The 21,009-nt window shown below is 41.1% G+C and overlaps 1 protein-coding gene across 5 annotated transcripts in view; it reads left to right on the forward strand.

Annotated features, from left to right (window-relative positions):
* The window catches only part of Rasef (RAS and EF-hand domain containing), a 56,668-nt gene extending 47,408 nt beyond the window's left edge, over positions 1-9,260 (forward strand). For 4 of the 5 annotated variants that reach the window (XM_013507551.1, XM_013507556.1, XM_013507552.1 and 1 more), the window contains 2 exons: positions 676-752; positions 8,198-9,260. In XM_013507551.1, the coding sequence (XP_013363005.1) occupies positions 676-752; positions 8,198-8,306 (186 nt within the window). In that variant the 3' untranslated portion in view covers positions 8,307-9,260. Of the gene's footprint in view, positions 1-675; positions 753-3,322; positions 3,728-8,197 lie in introns of those variants that run through there. The other variant, XM_013507553.1, reaches the window with a different exon arrangement.
* The last annotated feature ends 11,749 nt before the right edge of the window (positions 9,261-21,009 follow it).

A 21,009-nucleotide genomic window follows, 5' to 3' on the forward strand; every position in this document is an offset into this window, starting at 1 on the left:
TGGGAATTCAGGGCATTGGAGAAACACAGGAAAGTTAACTCACTAGAGCTTTGTGAGTGAGGTGATATGATGGAAGATAAAGCTGGAAGACTGGCCAAAGCCACATCAAGCAGGGTCCTGTTTTCCATGGAAAAAGTTTTTGAATATTACTTGAAGAGGGGCCTTGAAAGGCCTCAAGCAAAAGAGTAATATGATCATTGGTCATATACGTAGCATACCGCATTGCTGGGAGGTTGAATGACACAGGACTAGAAAGTGTGCCTTGGTTTTAGCTGCTGCAGCCTAAGAGGAAAGATGATTGTGTGCGGGAGAATGGGCCTTCAGTGCTGCAAAAAGCAAACTTGTGATGGGCATCCTATTCCTAGCTATTATTTTGTCTCTCTTAAAGTTGATAGAGAACATTTGATAGCAGGTATATGATTATTGGAAGCAAAATTTTAAAACATGAATTTGTACTTCTTTAACACAAAATAAAAATCCATTGACTAAGAATCATTCCTAGATTAACTGTGCTCAGACTTTTTTTTTAAAGTGTTGAAACTCTAAATTCGTTTTCTTAGCTATTACTCTTTCCATATTAAACAAGAAAATATTTTAATTTGTTGATTTTAATAACTAAAATTTCAAAGAACCCATTAAAGGCTTAATTGAATCATATATACTTCTTTTCTACAGACGTATGGGGCCTTATTCTGTGAAACAAGCGCCAAAGACGGTTCCAATGTCGTGGAAACGGTCCTCCATCTTGCTCGGTAAGGTTTTGCCTTATGTGTGGAAAACTAGATTTAGGGATGAATTTTCTTTTTTTTTAAAGAGAAAAAAATAAAAATAACAATAAAACAGTTTCAAAACAGGTTAGTAGGAAAATTACAGTAATTAATACATTGCATATTGTCTTCATTAGTAGTTACTCAGAGTACTAAATATAGGCATAAATTTTCATTTAGCTAATGGATATGTCAAATGTCTTGACCATAACATATAGCTAGAATATGCATTGGAAAACACTGTACTGTCTTTTAGTCAGAGTAGAAAAAATGAATACACACGGATACTAGAGAAACTGGTAATGCTACTTGTTCACTGTGAACATCTGCAAATTATCTTTGTTGCCAAACAGAACAGGTAGATCTGCAGTGTTGACATTTCTGTAAAATGTTGCCATGAAGCTAATAGGTGACTTGTATGAGTCAGCACCAGGAACCAGATTTTTAAACACCAGGAGCTATGACAATTAGAACTATCAGCTATGACATTTTCCTGAGTAAAGGGGGAACAAAACAGCAAAGCAAATTGTATATCATGCCAGGTGGAATACTCTGTCAAAATTATTTCTGCGTAATTATTAAGCTAAGGCAATGGTGGTAATAATAACACTATTGGGGGTGTAGGTTAGAATGAAAATTGGCATCACTAAAGAACTTGGATGTAAACATTCTTGTTTTAATCTTTGGAGTGCTCTTAGGACATGACATTACCTGACAGACTTTGCTTGGTTTTTCTGCCACAAATGAAAAAATGACTCTCTACTGCCCTAAACAGATTATATAGCATCCCCCAAAGTAAAAAAAAAAAATAAAAATGCATAAATAAAGTTCAGGATAATATCTAGTTAAAGAAAAAAACAAACACAGGATTTTAAACATAATTCTTTTTCTGACTGAGATTTTATAAGAATCATTACTGGGATAATTGACCTCTCCTGCTCATAAACATTGAGAATTAAATACTTGGCAGTATTTTTAATGGTGCTTTTTGTTGAATGACTTGGTATCACAGAGTCTCGTAACTAGACTGTGTTAGAGGGGGATTATGCTGGGGTTTGGGGCTAGGTGACTTCTCTCCCCAGAGCCAGGGAAGAAACAGGTCCCAAGACTTCAAGTGTCCTAACTGATTTGGGTTTGTGGTAGGGCTTGGCAGCTGCCCAGGGCTCACACTCAGCATCTTCAAGAATTTTCACCTTTAAGATGAATGCATACTTCTCTTTACAAGGTTGGAAGTCTTCTTTGTTTAAAGTAGAAAACACTGCTGACTTAGAGTGTGACCTACAATAGGTAGAAAAAGAAAGATGAATAGTTAAACCTATATAGATTCCGGTGAATTATTACTCGTTTTTTTTTTTTTTTTGCCTGTGATTAGTAGTAGAATCATGCATTCTTATCACATTTGTCAAAAAAGAGCCAGAGTAGCTGCGTATAGTGCTGCACACCTGTGATCCCAACACTCTGGGAGGCTGAAGCAGAATCAAAAGCTCGAGCCCGGCCTGGGCAACTTGGTGACTTAGCAAGACCTATCTGTAAAACAAAATGGAACAGAATTCCTGAGGATATAGCTCATTACTAGGGCCCTGGGTTCAATTCTCAATATTGCAGTAAGAAAATACATAAAAAATTTTTAAACAGAGGGAGAGTAATACCTTTTATACTAGGTCTGTAATGAGTTCCACCTTTGTGCTCTGGGCCCACCAGCTCTTTTGGCTGAACAAGCTGCATCTGAAAAGGGGTGGAAGGAATTCTGCAGAGGCAGTGTTTGCTTTTACTAAAGATGAGGTACTTGTGGAACTGGTCAGTGTTTTTACTTAAGTGGTTGTGTTGTGTGTCGTGAGTGTGGAGTTAGGAATTCCTGGGTGGAGGTGAGGAAGCTGCTGCCCAGGGGACGAGAAGAACCTGCAGACCTAAGCTCTGCAAGGCCAGTGTGGCCTGGCCTTCGTGGGCACCTCATGGCTGCACCCACACAGTGGACAAAGATTGGTATAGTTCAGGCCTTGGGCAGGTGGAGCATCCTTCACTGAAAATGCCAAATCCAAACTGCTTCACAGTCTGGAATTCTTTGGGCAGAGATATCGGTGGTCAAAATTTTTGAATTTTGCATTTTCTGATGGGTTAAGGGTCATCAACAGGTAAGTTCTATACATATATTCCAAAATCCACAAAACTGCTGGTTTTGAAACCCTTACAGTCCCAAGCATTTCGTAGAGAGATGCCTGACCTCTGTATAGTTCCTGGCTGTGGCCAGGCACCCTGAAAGGTTGGTAAGAGGAGACTCAAAGTCTGTCCTTTTAATCTACCCCTAAATAGCTGTGGATCCTTTGACAAACTCCTGCTTTACTTAAGGGATCTGTAAAATGAAGAAGGAGGATGAATAAAATGACCTCAAAGCTCCTTTCCAATAGTGACAGTATATGATTTTCTATAGTAATAGCCTGTACTCTGCTGAATAATCATATTTAATGCTCAATTGCTTCATTAAAGCTCAGTGCATACAAAGTGTCCTGTTTGCATCCACAGTGTGGAATTGATTCTCTATCTTATCTTTTCTTGAGCTGCCTGCTTCCTCCTTGCCATCTGCTCCCATATGACCATTTGGGTGAGCCTGGCTGAGCCTGTTTACAGGTAACGGTAGACACTAGGTTGTGTTGATTTACTTAAAGCACCTGGTGTGCAAAGGCATTTTGATAAGAAGGTCACTTACCTATGCAGTGGTCAGGTCCTAGTTACTTCTTAAGCTTTAGACAGGGAAACTGACAAACTTGTTTTGAACTGCCTGTGGAGGTTTTCTTTGTATTGTCACTGCATTATGGCCTCGTTTGGACCTCTAGTTATGTTAGTGATGTGTTGAATATTAAAATTATAAGTAAAGCAGATATGTAAGTACTTTGCTTTATTCTCTGCCTTCAGATTGGCTTTTCAAAGTACTAAAGTCTTAAATGAAAAAGTTCTGGTCTCCACAGGTAGAAAAATCATTTTTAAAAGTTTCACAGCCTTTAGAAAATTGCACATTATGTAGAACACTTAAGTCCTTGACTTAACTGTCATGGGGTGATCTCATTATGGTCTCCTCTACTCCACATAATGTCCTAAAACAGGAATGAGAAGATGATATGGCTTTGTGCCGTCGGAAATGGAATTTGATTTGGAAGGTCAAGTAATGTGTTTGGTTAATAGTTTGAACCACTCTTATTTTTCTTGGAAACTTCTCAATCCCCAGTAGACTTTCTCCTAGAAGTGCAGTTTCCTTGTAGGGCAGTAGGACCACAGTTGGGGCAAATGGCATCCTTGCCCTACAGGCTTCAACTGTTGTGCAGTAGTTTCAAGTCCAATGGGCATTTATGAATCAAGAGCCTGAAACTGGAGAAAAACATGAAAAATTCAGGCTGGTGTATCAACTGAATGCAAGAATGGTTGAGTCATTGAAAGTATAGTTGTTCTGTCCTTTGTTCTCTTTAATGGTTTGATCAATCTTCCATTCTTACATCTGGTAATCTGAGCAACTTCATTGAAGATAACAATATGTAATATAACGACCACTGTTAATCCTTATCATTTGGTTTGAAACTCTGTATCATTTTTAATGTCCTTGCTTTGTTTTGTTTGTATTTTGCTGTTATTCTTTTTTTTACTATTCTCTTTAAAGTAAAAAAGTATAGTTGTTTTATTGTTTGTATGTGATAATTATATATATTTTTAACAATGCAGGTAAACACATATTAGTTTTTAGTGAGGCCACTTAATTTCCCCAGTGTTAAAACCTCTTTTAGATGTTTGGAATTGTATCTTTCTGATTTCTTTAAACTGAGGCATGCCTGCATTTTTGGTAGATTAAAGAACCTGAAGGCCAGAGGAAAGATGGGGGTGTACACTTTTGCCCTTAATATTTGCTTTCAGGCTCAATGATGTGTTCATTATTATGAAAACTTAGCAAGTGCATAGCTCATTGATGTTCAATAGGAGATCGGGGGATAAAAGGTAAGCATTGCAGTTTAATGTTAGAGGGCACAGATGAAAATACACAGCCCAAAAGCCATGTGCTTTGTAGCTAATCAAGGTCACTGGACCTTCTAGAAGGGAGAGTTTTGAGTTACTTGTGAGAATGCTGTCATTTTTATACCACTCGGCAGGTAAGAACCTTTGGGAATTAGAGTGTTCAGTCAGGTTTATCAGTGACATGGCTGGCGGAGTCAGGACTCACTGCTACCCTGAGTCACTGGCTTGCCTCGCAGGCCTGGGCTCTCTAGATCCCATTTTGTGCTCACCTGCTCGCTGCTGGTGTCTTCCATCCCTGTGGATTCTGAACCTGCCTCTGGCTGGTGATGTGCATCTTGTGTATTTAGAACGACTCCTTCCTCAAATAAATGACACAAACATAGTCTGAGTCACCAACTGGAAGTTGCAGTAGAAGAATGACTCCATATGTCAGAATCCTAATGTGTGTTGTGTGTCTTTATCTTGTTCCTTATTCTCTGTTGGTTTTTTCAGGAATCTAGCAAAATTGGAACTAAACTGATCACCCAGACTCATTCTTGGTGGTGTACTCTTCTACTTTTCCTCCCCCCTCCCCTTAGTGGGTTCCAAGTCCTGTGTGCTCGGTGATCAGTGTGTACGTCATTTGATCCATGCAGCCCTCTCCTTCTTTTGTGCAAGCTACAGGTTTCCTGCCTTGGTTAGTACGTAGGTTTCTGCTTCAGATCTTCTCCAGTATTCAGTCATCCTTTACCCTGCAGTCAGTGGACTCTTTATAAACAAATGTCCAATTACTCTTTATTTTTTTGCCTTCCACCACACATCAGTGTCCTACTTACAGTACAAAGTCAAGGTTCCTGAACATGAGGCTGCTAGTGCTGCATGGTCTGGCTACCTCTTTCCCCAGGATGAAGGATGGTCTGTAGACACAGCCACCTCTGTCCAGTCATGGCCATGCTCATTTATGCCTCAGCCTTTGTCCCACTATTCCTTGCACATAGATTCCCTTCCCCAGGTGAATGCCTGTTACCTCAAGATTCCTCTCATGTCAGAATCCACATGAAGATTTGCAGATCCTCCCACACGGGATGTGTGTAAGATTCTCTGTAGGGAACTTGTCCTTCAGTGTTTGAACGTCTGCCTCTCTCACATGGGCTCTTTAGGTAAAGACCCCACAGCCTGGCATAGACTGGGCATTTGTTAAATGTCAGAATGACTGGGATAGAATTTTTGTTCTCTATAACAAATTCCCACACATGGGAACATCCCACACAGTGGCTTAAACAGTTGACATTTATAGGATGGTTCCAGAGGCAGAGGTCTGAATTGAGTGTTTCAGGGTGTCAGGGGTTGGCTGTGTTTCTGTTCCTTAGATTGTGTTTCCTCATCTGTGAAGTTAGGGTGATACTGCCCATTTGTCACCTGTCGGGATGGGTGTTGGTGTGTGTGCATATGGTGCCTGTTAAATAAGGAAAATGTGAAAACATAGCACTTATTAGCAACTTATGGGGAGAGTTAGTTTCTCTTTGTTTTCCTGCTAAGATATCTTTTCTTCTGACTTATGGTACAGAATTTTTCAGAAGTTAGGACCAGAATATTCTGAAGCTATGCTGACCAAATTAGTAGCCACTAGATGTTTGAAATGAGTATTAAATATATAGTGGGGGGCCAGGGATATAGCTCAGTGGCACAGGCGCCTACCTGGCAAGCACAAGGTTCTGAGTTCGATTCCCGGTACCAGAAAAAAAAAGTCTTCTTAAATATATAGTGGGTTTTGAAGACAATATAGAAATTATGAGTTAGCTCATTGACATTATTGATGAATACATTCCTGCCCACTTGAATCACAGGGGTACATGCATGACTGTGCCATCAGGCTTTACCACTGCTGGGCCTGTCCCATGCTATGCAATGGGACAATCATGCATGTATCACTGGTGGTTCAGAGCTGCCCAGCAGCAAGACATACAAGTTATGGCCCTGTTGTGAATGTGTTAATGCAGAAATGGAAATATTTTTACTATAATATGTTAATTTATATTAATAACTGACTTCATATTGTTTTATATGTTTTCATATAGTAGCTAAACAGTTTAAAATGAGGTGTGGATCACATGTATTTCCATGGAACACACATTATTTCAAGGAGTTTCAGTTAACAGCTGGTCCTATAACAAGTATTCCAGGACTGACTTGCTTAAGCAGCCAGTTTTACTCCTTCACAGTTACCAGCCTTGGCTGGATCTCTTGATGTGGTTGTTGGTGTGGGGTGCGGTGTCTCATGCATTTGTGGTCACATAGCTGCCAGGGCTGTGGCCCAACTTCCTTTTCTCCCGTGGCTTCTCTTGTGTGGCATCTCATTCCCAATGGCACTCTGGTAGTTTCTGTCTGTCGAAGGACCCTAAACTTCTGAAATGGCAGCTCAGAGTTCCAAGAGGGGAGGCTGAGGTGGCTGACATTATTACCTTGGGCTTGGACATCATGACTGCAGCCCATCTTGACCCAGGGGAGGGGCAAAGCTCCCCTCATGATAGGGGAGCACCAGGCACAGCATGGGAAGCCAGAGTTATTGGGGCTTCCTGGGGGATACACTGTCATGCTTACCCACAGAGTCATTCATCTTGTCTGAGGTGGGACATCAGACATCCCAAGGCCTACTTTTAGGACACTTCCTTAGGGGCTTTCATAAGATATTGGAGAGGAGGACTTTTTTGTCAGTGTTGCCTCTTTGAAGAAACTAAGGAAGAAGCAAAAGAAAGATTTTTCTACATGGTTTTTAGCTATCCATTGTGCTCTCTATTATTGTGTATAATTAAAGTAAAACTTCTGTTACGGCTGTGTCTGGATGTCTCCCCCAAAGCCTCATGCAGCCATACAGGGTCACTTCTCAGAGGTAGCTGGATCTGGAGTGTGTGGTGCTGGAATTACGGGTGTATGATTAGTAAATCAGTCCACAGATTGGGTGTTGCATATGAGCAATGAGAGAAAAGTAACTAAGACAACTTCCTTGATTTGTTCAAGGGCCTAGGCATTCCTGTGAGGATGGGAGCCAGGGTCCAGAATGCTAGGGAATGAACTGTACAGGGGTCAAAAATACAGCATCCTGAGACTTCAGGGGAGAGAAGGGTAGGATGTGTGTTTGTGTATGCATGTGCACTCAGCCTGTGCTCAGCATACAGGCACCAGAGCCAGCCTACATGATCTGAATCCCACATCTCCATTTGAGTGACCTAAGAGGCATTTTTGGACCTCTTTTGGCTTCATTTCTTCACATTTAATATGGGGCACAGAAGACTCAATAGATTTCTTATGAAGATCACAGACAACTACTTTTCCATCCACACAGAATTTAGAACAGTGCTTAGAGGGCTCATGCAGTTGCTCAGCATCACTGTGTTTATTTCTAGTACTTAGTTTTGCATATCAGTAATCCTCTCCTCCACCCCCATTCCCCCTAGAGAAGTCAAGAAGAGAACTGAGGAGGAGGCCGACAGCAAGGCTATCACTATCCTGGCTGGGATCAGCTCCAAAGAGTCAGCACAGAGGAAGAACTGTTGCAATGCCTAAATGCCGAAGCCCCTGGGCCCTGGTGTCTTGCATTTCCAGAGCACTGAATTTGTGACTTGTGTGGTCCTTAGTAAAGTGGTGCATTCTACTGACCCTGGAGGTCGAAACTATGGTCTCAGTTCCCCAGAACCTCAACCCTTCTTTATTGTGATCCTCCTTGAGTGCTTTGGGCTATTATTTATTGGGTTGTATGAGTTTAAAACATTTCTTTTTGTTGAAAATTGGAGCAATTCTGTGTAGCTGTCATTTCCTGTTTGTTATTTGCCTGGTCAAACTTTAAATTCCTCAAGCTTTATTTTTTTTTTTCAATGGAAAATGACAGGGTAAAGAGCCACAACCTCATTCAGCTTTTCAAAGCATGCTTTCTTGCTATTAGAGACATTTAGTATTTTTTTTGCAAGTTGAATCCTCAGCAATCATAAATTCTGGTTTTGCATTTTATGTTTTTGTTCCCTAAAATAAAAAGGTTACATTTCAGGCCAGAAAGCATGCCTTGTTTGCGTGAAATTGTCAAAATAAATGTGGGGTAGGAGCGATTCTTCTTCTTGTAATATGTGGTATCACAAAAACAAAGCTTTGCATTTCTTATTTGCTTCAGTGGTATATCCTGAGCTCAGATGTGTTAATATATGTTACTGTGTTATTTATTTCTTCAAAGTGTCTTGTTATATGTCTCACAATCATAGTGATGGTTTCTATGAGATTTTGTTGTGTATAAGAAATTTCATATGTATAGATTAAGTAGGCCTCTGAGAACTGAATAATTGTTTTATGATTTTGATTTATATGGTTTACATTTTTGTAGTTTGGACCATATTTTATTTATAATGTTTATTTCTCTTCAAACCATTAGTAATTATATCACACAATGTAATTTTTACAGCAGTGCAATTGTCTAAGGAACTACAAACATTTTGTGCCTTGTAAATTCAATAAAATATGCTTCTTTGGGGTTTTTTTGCACTTTTCTTCAGCTTTACTGCAGATATTACTGATATAATTTTACTTTTGGACTTGTCTATGTGAGACTGTTCCCTTACAACACCTGTCTGTTCTGGCCATATTAAGCTGGCTGATGGAAGAGAAGAATGATTCCATGGTATTCAGTTCAGTGGCACCATGACATCTTGTTGGCCAGCAGAGTAGCATGTAGAGTGGCATGGGGCATGACGGCTAGCAGTAGTGGGGCTTTACAGAAGTATTTCAGGATGTGCCCTGGCCATCCTTCTGACTTTTGAGGGCTCAGTCCCTTTCTCTGACACCACTCTCCACTGTTTACCTAACTCATCCAGGAAGTTTTCTGAATCCCAACTAGAAGAGGCTGCCTGAGGTCCCAACTTAACGTCCTCATTGCCATGTACTTGTTAAATCAGATATGTGCTCCTACCCTTACCCACTTGTTTCTACTGTTTACTTTCCTCTGTGTGCACAATGCATAGAACTTTAATAGTACTGATTACTGAATAGATGATGTGTTAATCAGCTTTCCATTACTGTAACAAAAATATCCTAGGTAATCAATTTAAAAAGAAGAAAGGTTTAATTTGAGCCCTATTTTTTCAGAGGTTTCAGTCCATACTCAGTAGACCCTGTTGTTTGTGGCCCTAAGTGAAATAGAACATGATGGTGGGACTGCATGGTAGAGAATGCTGCTCCCTCATGTCACTGGATAGTAAAGAGAGAAAAGCAAAGATGAAGTGCTGTGGTCCCAGCAGCCCCTTCAAGGGCACACACCCACATGACCTAGAGATTTCCAAATATGATCTGTCTCTTCTCAATAGTGCCCCAATCTTGGGACCAATTCTTCACTTCATGGGCCTTTAGTGGTCATCCAAGATTCAAATGGATAAGAGATGATCAAAGAATTGATGGGGTAAATAAGTTAGGCATTTTCCAGTGTTTTTGCACACACACACATGCACATATACATGTACACAATGATTATGGGGAGTGCAAATGAGAGCATATTTTAACAACCAGAAGACAAGCTCTGTAGCTAGCCTGCTTGGCCCAATACCTACCAGTCGGGTAAATATGAGCAAGTGTTATGGTTTGTGTCTGGATGTCCCCTCAAAGCCTCATGCAGCCATGGAAGCGGGCAGGCTTTTTGGAGGCAGCTGAATCTAGAGTTTATGATTGATTCATTGTCTAGTGCTGGGATTGGCAGTGTGAGCGCTACACCCCTCTTAGGGCAGGTAGCCTATAGCACAGTGAATGGCTGGTGCTGGAAATTAATCACAAATGTGATGGCAAAACAAGGTCTGTCTGAGAAAGAGCTCCAAAGGCAAGACATGTAAACAAGCCACTGCAGTCTAAAATACACCAAGCCCTGAGACAATCCAAGCAATGTGTTGCTATGCAAAGGGGTATCACGTGCCACCAACCTGCCAAATGTATAAATAAACACACTGCAGAGATGGAAATGAACCCCCAAGAAGATATTATTTTTGCAAGCTTTCAAATAAAAATTTTTCTAGATCTAGAAATTAAAATGCTTCCATAGCTTAAAATAAAAAAAAGTAAAAATAATTTGGAATTGTAGCATATGACTTCTGGCTGTCTTTAAAAGCTTCAGTGAGGCTACAAACTTTCCCCTCAGCAGATTCCTGACTTTTCCGATCCCTCTAGATTGGACTCTGGAGTTTTCTATGCTACAAACCCCTTTGAACTCCAGGAACCACTCAGAATCATGTTTTAAGTGAACAAAATAAAATGTATAGGATTGGAAAGGAATCAGTGATGCTGAAAGACTGTTCCCAAAATAGTTTTGAAATTTTGTGAGAATAGTAGTGTTTGTGCTGCTTATTGGTTTACTAAACCACATGATCTGGTGACAGATCTCATAGCTACCATAATTTTGGCATTGATGAGGGAACATGGCATTTTTGAAGCATCTGCAACATTATAATGTGAATGATAAATACCTGTGATTTATGTTAGTGACACAGTCACAGGTCTTAATAATACTACCGGAGATGGTTGCCATTATTTTATGTTACATGAATGGTAAATTTCAAGTGGAATTTAAGTAAACTGTACATGTAATTTGTTTCCTTATCCAAGACAGAAACATAGACTTTTAATCCATATTTTCTCCTTGCCCAGCTTGGTCCTGCGCCCACCTGGAAACTTGTTGTGGGAAGGGTAGCTCATTCTTCTTGCTCTGTCCTACCTTTCTACACCTGCCCTTCGACTACTGATCCACTCCCCTGGAGGCTCTGAGTGGGAGAAGTATGGTGCTAACATCATAAATGCTGTTTTATACACTAGTGGGATAAATGTCATAGAAAAAAAGGAATGTATGTGCCCAGCAGCTCTTGACTCTCAAGTGTGTTGAGGGTTTAGTAAAACATGCCTCTTGCTAAGATGTGTTTGGCTGCTGTGACACTAGCATGATTTAATTAGCCCTGTTACTGCCAAAAGCACTGGGTGAGAAAGCAAGAAACAGTAGCTTTCTAAATGAAGACAAAACTAAAGTCCAGCAACAAAAGATCTACAATGGGAACAGTGTAAAAATACTGAGGATAATCTAGTTAAGTATTAGAAATACTGAAAGATTTAGGATGAGATAAAAAATCATTTTTCTCCCCTGTTGCATCTCATTAAAAATAGTCAAATGGATATTTTCTGAAAAATATCAACCCACAAGGACAGAAAACAGTACAACCAAATTGTGAAGTTGAATAGCAGATGGATATTGGAAACCGAGTTCATGAGCCCAAGAAAGTTGAATCCTAAGCCGGTAGTGGGGAAAACCAAGAACAGTGTAGCGAGACAAACTAAATTTCACAGACTGCTCGGGAATTGGCAAAAGAAGGTCCCTCTGGAACTGGTGGGGCAGGGAAGAGTGGGTGGGGGCAGTTTGGGAAGGAGTTCTACCCTCAAGTTTTGTAGTTTCTTGCTGTGCCACTCCTAGCCTAACTAAAGTCTGCTGATGCATTTTCTTGAGTGAGCAAAACAAAGACTGTCCAGACTGGGGGATGGATGCCAGGCATGGTTGAATATATTATTGCTATTTTTAAAAAGATTAAATAGAAATATTCTGCATCCTCAATGCTAATGCTGAAACTCCCCTCCCAAATTTCAGAATAATCTCTGCTTTCTGATAACCTCTATCTTCCAGAGATTTAAAGACCAGCCAAGAAGAGAGACCTGAAGATAGTCACGTTTTAGTTTTTCAAAAAGAAATCCAAGGATCCCTGGATAATTGTGGAAAATGTAGACCACATTAAACAGAAAAATATCACCATGGCAAAATAGAGACTATATAGATAAAGTAAATATCATTAATTGTAATTTATCAATACATGCTATTGCAGTCATGAAGCAAGAACAAAGTACTGTCAACAAGCAACAGAGTCTTGATAGCAGAAGTTCTTTCTTTCTTTTTTCTTTCCTTCCTTTCTCTCTTCTACCCTCCTGCCTTACCACCATCTCCTCAAAAAGGTCCAGGGACCCATAGAGAAAGAAAAAACAAGAGGAAGGAAATCCAGTATCCAAAAATACCTTTTCGGAAAGATGCAACAGAGAAAGCAGGGTGACATAATCATACGTAATTCAAGGAAATTTTTCCAGAATTTGATGCATGAGCTGCTAGATTGAAGGGGCCTACCTAGAACCCAGGAGCATGGAGGGAAATAGAGCACACCATCATTGGAGAGCCTTATACCTAGAGCAAAACCTCTGCATTTCCAGAAACAGGAAAAAACTAGAAACCAGGAATTACTTCACTAGTTGTGGAGGATTACTGGTCAGAGTGAAGTAGTGTGACTTAAGATAGCCATCATCACCAAGTGCCATTGTACAAGCTTTTTACCTGAGGCCAGAATGCCCAGCTCAGACTGACCCAGACTTTTATCTACACTTCTGTCCTTACCATATATGGATAGACTGCTTTCCATCCATGTTTTGCTTCTTGGATTAACATTCATTTCTCCCTCTAAAATTGTTTTTACCCTTTTGAAGAGATGGTGCTAAGCAGGAGAGTGGAAGAGGGAAGGGATAAAAGAAAAGGAAAGGAAGAGATTTTAAAAAGAAGAGAGAGAAGAGGAAAAGGAAGGGAGGGAAGGGAAGGAAGAAGCAGAGCAATGAGTTCTTCCTGCCTCTCCCTGCCTCACCGCTGCCAAGTGTGCAGTGCACAGCTCACAGAGCACCTTTCCTTCACTTGCCACACCCTGTTGCCCTCTGAAAGTTCCCAGGGGGAAGGAGGGTGAGAAGATGGAAAAATAAAGATAAGAGAGAAAAGCTGAGGTCAGGTGGAGCCCTTTCCTGATGGAGAAAAGGAACTGCTCAATTACCGTAGGTGCATTTATTTATACATTGACAACCTTAGTATCATGAGACACAGCTTTGCCTGGCAACCAATTGTTCTCTGGACTAAAACAGCTTGTATTGCCTTGGGTGTTCTTTGTTCTTGGACCTGCCTTGCCTGGTTCCCACAAATGTGACTAATTACCATCTTCAGCCGTGCCCTATATTCACCATTTAAATGATGAACCCTCAGGTTTCCAAGTGATAGACCCAAAGTGTCTCTTACAAGCTTTTAAAAGCTTCAAATCAAGCTTTTTTTCAAAAAAGTGGGAAAAAGAATAAGGAAAAGAAGGAAGAGAAGAAAGGAAGAAAGAGGGAGTTTAGTGTTTTATTAAATACAATTCAAAAACATTCTCTTAGATATTTTAATATTTAAAATAAATTTTGTTGCCCATATCTTTTATAACTACAAGCAAAGGGTTCTTCTGCACAGTGTATTTTAAATTTCTTGTTTCATGATTTAGAAATTGTATAATTCAGATGATCAGACCCTGAGGCCAATTGCTGTTCCTTTCTTTTCTTTTTTTTTTTTTTTTTTGGTTTTTCTCCGGTACCGGGAACCAAACTCATGACCTTGCGCTTGCCAGGCAGGCGCTTTTGCTGCTGAGCTAAATCCCCAGCCCTTGTTCCTTTCTTTTCTACTAGATTCAGACCATCTCATTTAAGGAGAATCTCATATCGTGTGAATATCAGTGGAGCAGAACTCCATTTTGTGACTGGAGAAGTGGAAAGAAACAAGTATTCTTCTCTCTACCCCCTATAATTTAGGTTATACCATAGGCCTATCTCCTATACTTAGCTCATCTCTTGTATCCACCTAGCTCCTGTTTTAGTGATGAGGATATGGACTTGGCCAAGTAGGTTTATCCAGATAAATAATACATTATGGAACAGCAAAATTCTCCTTGTTCTGATGAGCAAATATGTCTCATATTTGACAATAATTAGGTGCTTCATCAATGGAATGGTCTGTCACCGTCCAAATCCAGCTCTCAGTTTCCAGAATATATGCCCCTTTGAACACATGCTTGGGAACTAGATCTAACCTACCAGGCCACACATGATGCCAAGGAATAGTAATTGTTTTTTAACTCCAATTTTTTTGTATAAAATTTGTTCAACATTATGCATTATAAGAAAAATGCATATTAGAACCGTTATGATACATCACTTTCCTACCCATGAGCTTGATAAGATCAGAATGCTTGATAATGAATTGCATGGGAAAGTATTGGGTAAACAGGCACAGTCATGGTCTGGAGGATTAACCGGTGTCCCCTGCTTGCAGGATAATTTGGCAGTATGTGTCACAGTTTAAAATGTGCATACTCTATAGCCAGCAGTTTCATTTTTACAGATATCTCCACACACATCCAAATTTCATCATCACTCTGAATGATCTACCACAGCGAAGCTGAAATGTGATCTAAACATACATTTACAAAAATGGGTTGCAACTATTTCTAAGATGTATTGATAAGTGAGAAAGAAAGATACCGAGAGGTGTACTATGACATGGTCTGTAATACAGGGGATGTGGGTACGTAATCTGTATATAAGGCTGCCTGTGGATAGATGCAGAAGAAACCAGAGGAGAGGAGCTTGAGAACTGGGATGCAAGAGTGATAAAGAGATTACCCTGCAGCATACTCTTTAGAACCCTGAGAATTTTTCTCTGGGTACGTGTACTGACTACTGTAAAAAATAAAAACAGAGGCAAAGAAAGTCCAGCCAAGCAAAATGCTTGTGGTGACCAGAGCTGGCACAGATTTCACTCCCGTCATATACTCTAACCTATCTGGCTCATTGTCCGTGGACTCTGACCCCCTGAATCCTCATCTTGGCTCTTTCTTCACTCTGGATGCCTACTGCCTGCCTCTTTTGTCCTGATAACCCATTGTAAACCTCGTTCCTCTGGCTTCCATTGCAGGACATGAGGCAATGTGTGGAGCTCAGCTGGCTGCAGTTTGCTAACTCTGGCCAGCAGTCAGATCACCAGAAACATTCACATCTGGGCTCCAGACACTGCCTGGGAACAAAGGGCACTGTACATATGGCGACCTTTACCTTTGTCTGGCCCAGGAGATCTTGGTTTTCTCATTTGCTTGGTTCTTCACTGGTTAATTTATTGATTCTTTTGTTCATTCATTTGATATTTCTGAACAAGGGAAACAGAAACTATGGTCTAGTGGGTTAGGTATTCATAATATACTTCAAAATTTCATATCTCTCCACTTTGCAGTTCCCCAACACCATGGGTAATTTACTTCATTATACCATCAGAGCCCGAGATTCAGTCACTAAATGCATTGCCAACTGACTATCTTACATGAACAGTGGCAGCTTCTGGGGGTTTACCATCAGCTGCCAGAAGGGTTTACAAAGAACAAAAAGGAGACATTTACCTACTGGCCTTTGAAAATGAACTTTACTTCCCTTGGCTGAGTTTTAAAATCGTCGATGATCTCATTGATTTTCAGTGTTCTAATTCTCTCTAAGAGCATCATAAGGAGAACAATGAATGCTGTGGGCAATCAGCCACTCTTTACCTTCCACACCAGGGATCTCTGGTGAAGCCAGTAGTGCTGCCTGGAGTGCCATCGATATAGAAAATGACTTGGGTTTGACTGAGCCACCACTGGTCCTATTCAGATATGTACTGAGCACCCCCTTCAGACATAGGGTACTAACTGACCTCAGAAAAGTCACTTTTGCTCAAAGCCTGGGAAAGAACGTGCTGGTGAACACCAGTTGGGAAAGGAGATCTTTCCTAGAGCAGCCTATGAATTCTCATGCTCAGCTCTAACAGAGAAGGATCCAGGAGAAAAAGGCAGCAGGTCCCAGAACACTGGTAATAGTTTCTGGTCCTGTTATCAGACAGGTGTTCACCTGGACAGGCCTCCAGGAAGTGAAGAAAGTTCATACAGTGGCAATATAGACACCACCTTGAACAAAGGCACTGGAGAAATCATTAGTTTCTTGAGTTTTCCCAGTGTCCTTTCATGAGACACCATTACACTTGGTATTTAAGGAAATAGACTGAAGCTGGGCTAACGACTTGCTTTTGCTTCTAGGCTCTACCTCTAAACCTGCTTGACTTTTCTGTGCTCACTGTAAAATGGGATAAGATAATACCCACCATATATAGTTATTTGAAAACTACAAAAGTAAAGAGTGGGATCATTAATTTGCTTAATTTCAAATTTTATACATGTATGAGTGATAAGATTTTTGTGCTGTAAAATACTTTTTCCTCCTATTTTCTGGCTTGGTGCTGTTGTTTTTTTCCACATCATTTTTTGGTCTTAGACAACTGATACACACAGAAAGAGCCATGTGGTCTGTGACACTGATATGTGTTACTGAATGTAGCTTATGCTGCTGAAAATCAAAGAAAAGCCCATTATTATTGACTTAAAGTATCCAAAAGGGTTGCAGCTGCAAACTCTGGAGCTTTTGAACAAAGTCCCAGAATTTTGCCCATCTCTTATCACAAGTATTATTAGTAACACTAACTACATGATTATCTTTCCAAAAGCCTAAACTATCTTCTCCCTAAACTGGTGTGTTCATCGTATCACAGTTTTGAAACAACTTCATTAAGTACAGGGTCCTCCTGTTTATTTAAAATGGTTTGTACTTTTGTACAATTTGACATTGCCTCAGGGTACAGTGGAACATGGACCTTAACAACAAGAAGACGATTTCTGAGTCTGCCCTAAAAATAGTGATAGTTATCGGGAATGTAGCCAAATCTGTCACTTGCAGGACTAACACATGCAACAAAGTATTACTGGCCTTATCTTGTTTCTGTTTGTCTCTGCAGTACTTCTGAGTTCAGCCTAAAGTAACGTTCAAATACATTTCATTGTGCAATCGAATTATAAGTCCAGCTGTGGGGACCTGTTCAGACTTTTGTAACAGTGAAGTTCCATTTCTGTCAATTCGTTTCAAACTGCAAGTCAAATGTAAGCTCTGTAAGGAAAAGAACTACAGAGGAAAACATTTTCCTAGTGCTCTAAAAAGACTATTCTTAAAAGATTTTCATTTAAAGCCAATGATAATTTTCATTAAGTACACCAATGAACATACTTTTTTTTCCTCACCGCATATTTTGTTTATGTGAAACTGGAGATAATTTCAGATCTTTTACTCAATCCCATGCATTGGAGGGCAGGCCCTGTTTTAACTCTAGCTCCGCGCCCGGCTGCAAGCGGCACTCGGAGAGCACTAGGTAAGTTCTCCGGCACGACCACTAGGTGGCAGGACAGCCCAAGGCAAGGCTTCCCGGCCTCTGCGTCCTCCCCTCCCCCTGCCCTGGGCTGGCAGCAAGGGCTGGATTGGCATGCGGGGGAAAATAATCATTAAAATAAACGCAATCAAAAGAAGTAGGTTATTATAGTGGCACATTGGAACTGCTGTAGTTAGAAGCCTGTCAGCCTCCAACACTGGAAATGTTGCTCGGGCTGAGTTTGCCACTCAGCTGGGAAAATTTACTAGAGGTTAAAAGTGGCGCTAGCCGTGTGGCCGGTTGATTCCTAAGAGGTTCTATGTTAGGTGGCCAGGTGGCTTGGGAGTAGCACTCAGAAGCACACAGGAGAACTCTGTGCTTTTGTAATCCTGAAACGCACTGTGACCCAGTGACATACTGTATTTGCACGGGCTGCATGTGAGTGCACGTCTAAATTAGGGCCTCCAAATTAAATTCTGGAAAATGTCATGTGAGCAGGGAAAATGTGTTAGGCACTGCTGCTTAGTAGGAAATGTAGACAGGCATGGCAACGAGCCCCACTGCACTTCATCTAGGTGGATCCTCGTCAGGACACCCATGCAGGTTGGCCTGACTACAGTTCGGTCACGCTGATCCACCTCCAGGAGTGTTTTTTACTTAGGGGACACGTGCCAGCACTGCTGCCCCTGCTTGGTTGCTGCTGAAGCGCCGCCATCTTGGAAGGGCACCTTCTGCTTGTGAGTTCTTGGTCTACCCCTCCTCACTGCTCTGGAGCTGAGATTGCTCCTCCCTCCACGCCTGTGGTTCCTGGCTTGTCACATGCCCCACTTCGCTGAGCGCAAGTCAGGAAACACCGGGCAAACACCACCACAACCCCCATCTGAATCACTTTTAGTTCTGTGTTGTGTGCTTCTGTGATTCTGTTGGGGTGCAACCTTACTTTTTAATGCCTTGAACTGGGAACACCAAGTGCATGATAATTCCTCAAGAGCTAAGCTTAATGGAACTCTCAGGATCCCCTCAAAGGGCAGGAGGTGTACATTTTTCTGTGAGGTTTTATTCTCCTTTTCTAGGTGAAATTAAGTGCCTTGTTGGTGTGTTTGAAGGCTCTTTGTACCTGTTGAGGGCTTTGCCTTTGTCATACCCCAATCTGATGCTACTCTGTCTCCTGCGATAGAGTATAAGCTCCTTGGGGGCACACTTATTTTCAACCATTGCTGTATTTATTGCTGATGTCTAAAAAGATATGGATTGGAAGCAATCAATATACAGAATAATTATTCTATGGGAAATAATGATAAAAATAGTATTTTATCAGTACTATGCTCAATTGTGCCAAAATGCTAATTAAGTTTTATATAGAGAGAGTATAAACTATATTTAGGTGCCTTGTTCAATTCTTATGATAATCCTATGAGGTAGGTAGAGAGGTTATTACATTTTCCGGAGGTCAAATAACTTTTGCAAATTTACAAGGGAGAAAATGCTAGAGCCTAGATTTGAATCCAGGCCTCCTTGCATATGGAGTTGTATGTCTAAATCATAAAGCTGTATTGCCTTATATCCTGACTTTCAGTTTTTAATTAATAAAACCATAATGAAAACCAAAAGTCTGATTAGAAGAAAGGTTTAATGAAGTAGTGTTGTCTTCAAGTGCAGCCTCCTCTGAGTGATGACAGACCTAGTGCAGACCCTGTGGTTTGGGGTAAGACTTAATATTTGCCTCACCCACTACCAGCCCTGTAAACGGAGGCTTGCGGCAGGATCGTTAGGTACCAGTTTTACTGCTGGAAGCAAATGCTTATTCCGTGGGTGCTGGGGCTGGAGATCCTGCAGTTCCAACATGCATCTGGGCGATGCCATGTGGTCCTGCTGATTCTCAAAGGACATTTGGAGTAGCCAAAAGCGGGATGATAACTGAGGCTTCCTGCTACCCAATTTTGTGAGTATTTAGAAACTCATGGACCAAATTGCTTCTTAATTTAAATAACTGACATGATACAACAAATACAAAGCAATTGATGTGCTTATCTGAATGTACAGGTGTTTGACTCCTACCCCACTATTCATCTTCTTCTTCCAGCAAGAAATTGACATTTTCCAGGGAGACTCTCTCCATCCCTTAATCTAGATAAAGTTGGAGGCATCCATGTTTAAAATACTTTGGCCATAATGGTTGGTTCAGGGAATGTTAGGAGAGATTTAAAGCCAGCAAAATACAGGGGAATGTGTTCCTGGAAGTTCAGGGCCACAGACATTCCTTCAACCTTAAGGATGAGCACAGCCAGCTCATCTTGCTGCAGCGAGGGCGGTTGGATAACTGCAGTGAGAGAAAGGGGTGAAGATCTGGAGGGAGAAAAGGCAAATCTGGGGAGATCTGTGGAGCTTTACTTGTAAAAGTAACTGGGCAGATTCAACCATGCATGGTTAAATGGATGTATTGACGTGTGTGTGCTTCTACACACTTCCCATTTGTGATGCTGATCAGTGTGTGGATCCAGCTAGGGTGTGGGATCTGGGTACAGATGGGAGAGAATAGCTTAAGGGACCACTTATGTGTTAGATTCCAAGACTGAAGCCACACTAAAGCCAAGGAGAACAATAATCTCCAGGCAGAGGAAGCAGGAAGAGCACTGGAAGCCACACAATCACACTAGATACTGAGTCTGCAGGCTTCAGGGGTAGGAAAGGAGCTTGCAGAATCCCTGTACTGCTGGGGTCTGGTTCCCAGAGCCACTGGCTGTGCAAGGGTGAGGAAGGAATCAATAGTGAGGGGTTCTCAGCCAGGAGTACCCAGAGGAGGCTGAGCTGTCTGCTTGGGCTGCATAAGGAAAGACAGAGAAGATGGATGGAAATTTGTATTGGTTAGGAAACTACTCTTGCCATGGCTCTGTGTGTGTGTGTGTGTGTGTGTGTGTGAGTGAGAGAGAGAGAGAGAGAGACAGAGAGAGACAGAGAGAGACAGAGAGAGACAGAGAGAGAGAGGGAGGGAGGGGAAGAGACAGATTATTTATTTTTCTGACAGAGGCAGTAATCTCAAATCACCTCTTGAGACTGGGCAGCTATTATGCATGTCACAGATGAACTCCTAGGACAGACGACTTCACTTTGACCTGAGGCAAAAGCTCTTTAAATTTTATTAGGGAAGCAGGCCAACCACCC

The sequence above is a fragment of the Chinchilla lanigera genome, unplaced genomic scaffold, assembly GCF_000276665.1.
Source record: "Chinchilla lanigera isolate Chin_1 unplaced genomic scaffold, ChiLan1.0 scaffold00129, whole genome shotgun sequence".
In the NCBI taxonomy this organism is placed as follows: domain Eukaryota; kingdom Metazoa; phylum Chordata; class Mammalia; order Rodentia; family Chinchillidae; genus Chinchilla; species Chinchilla lanigera.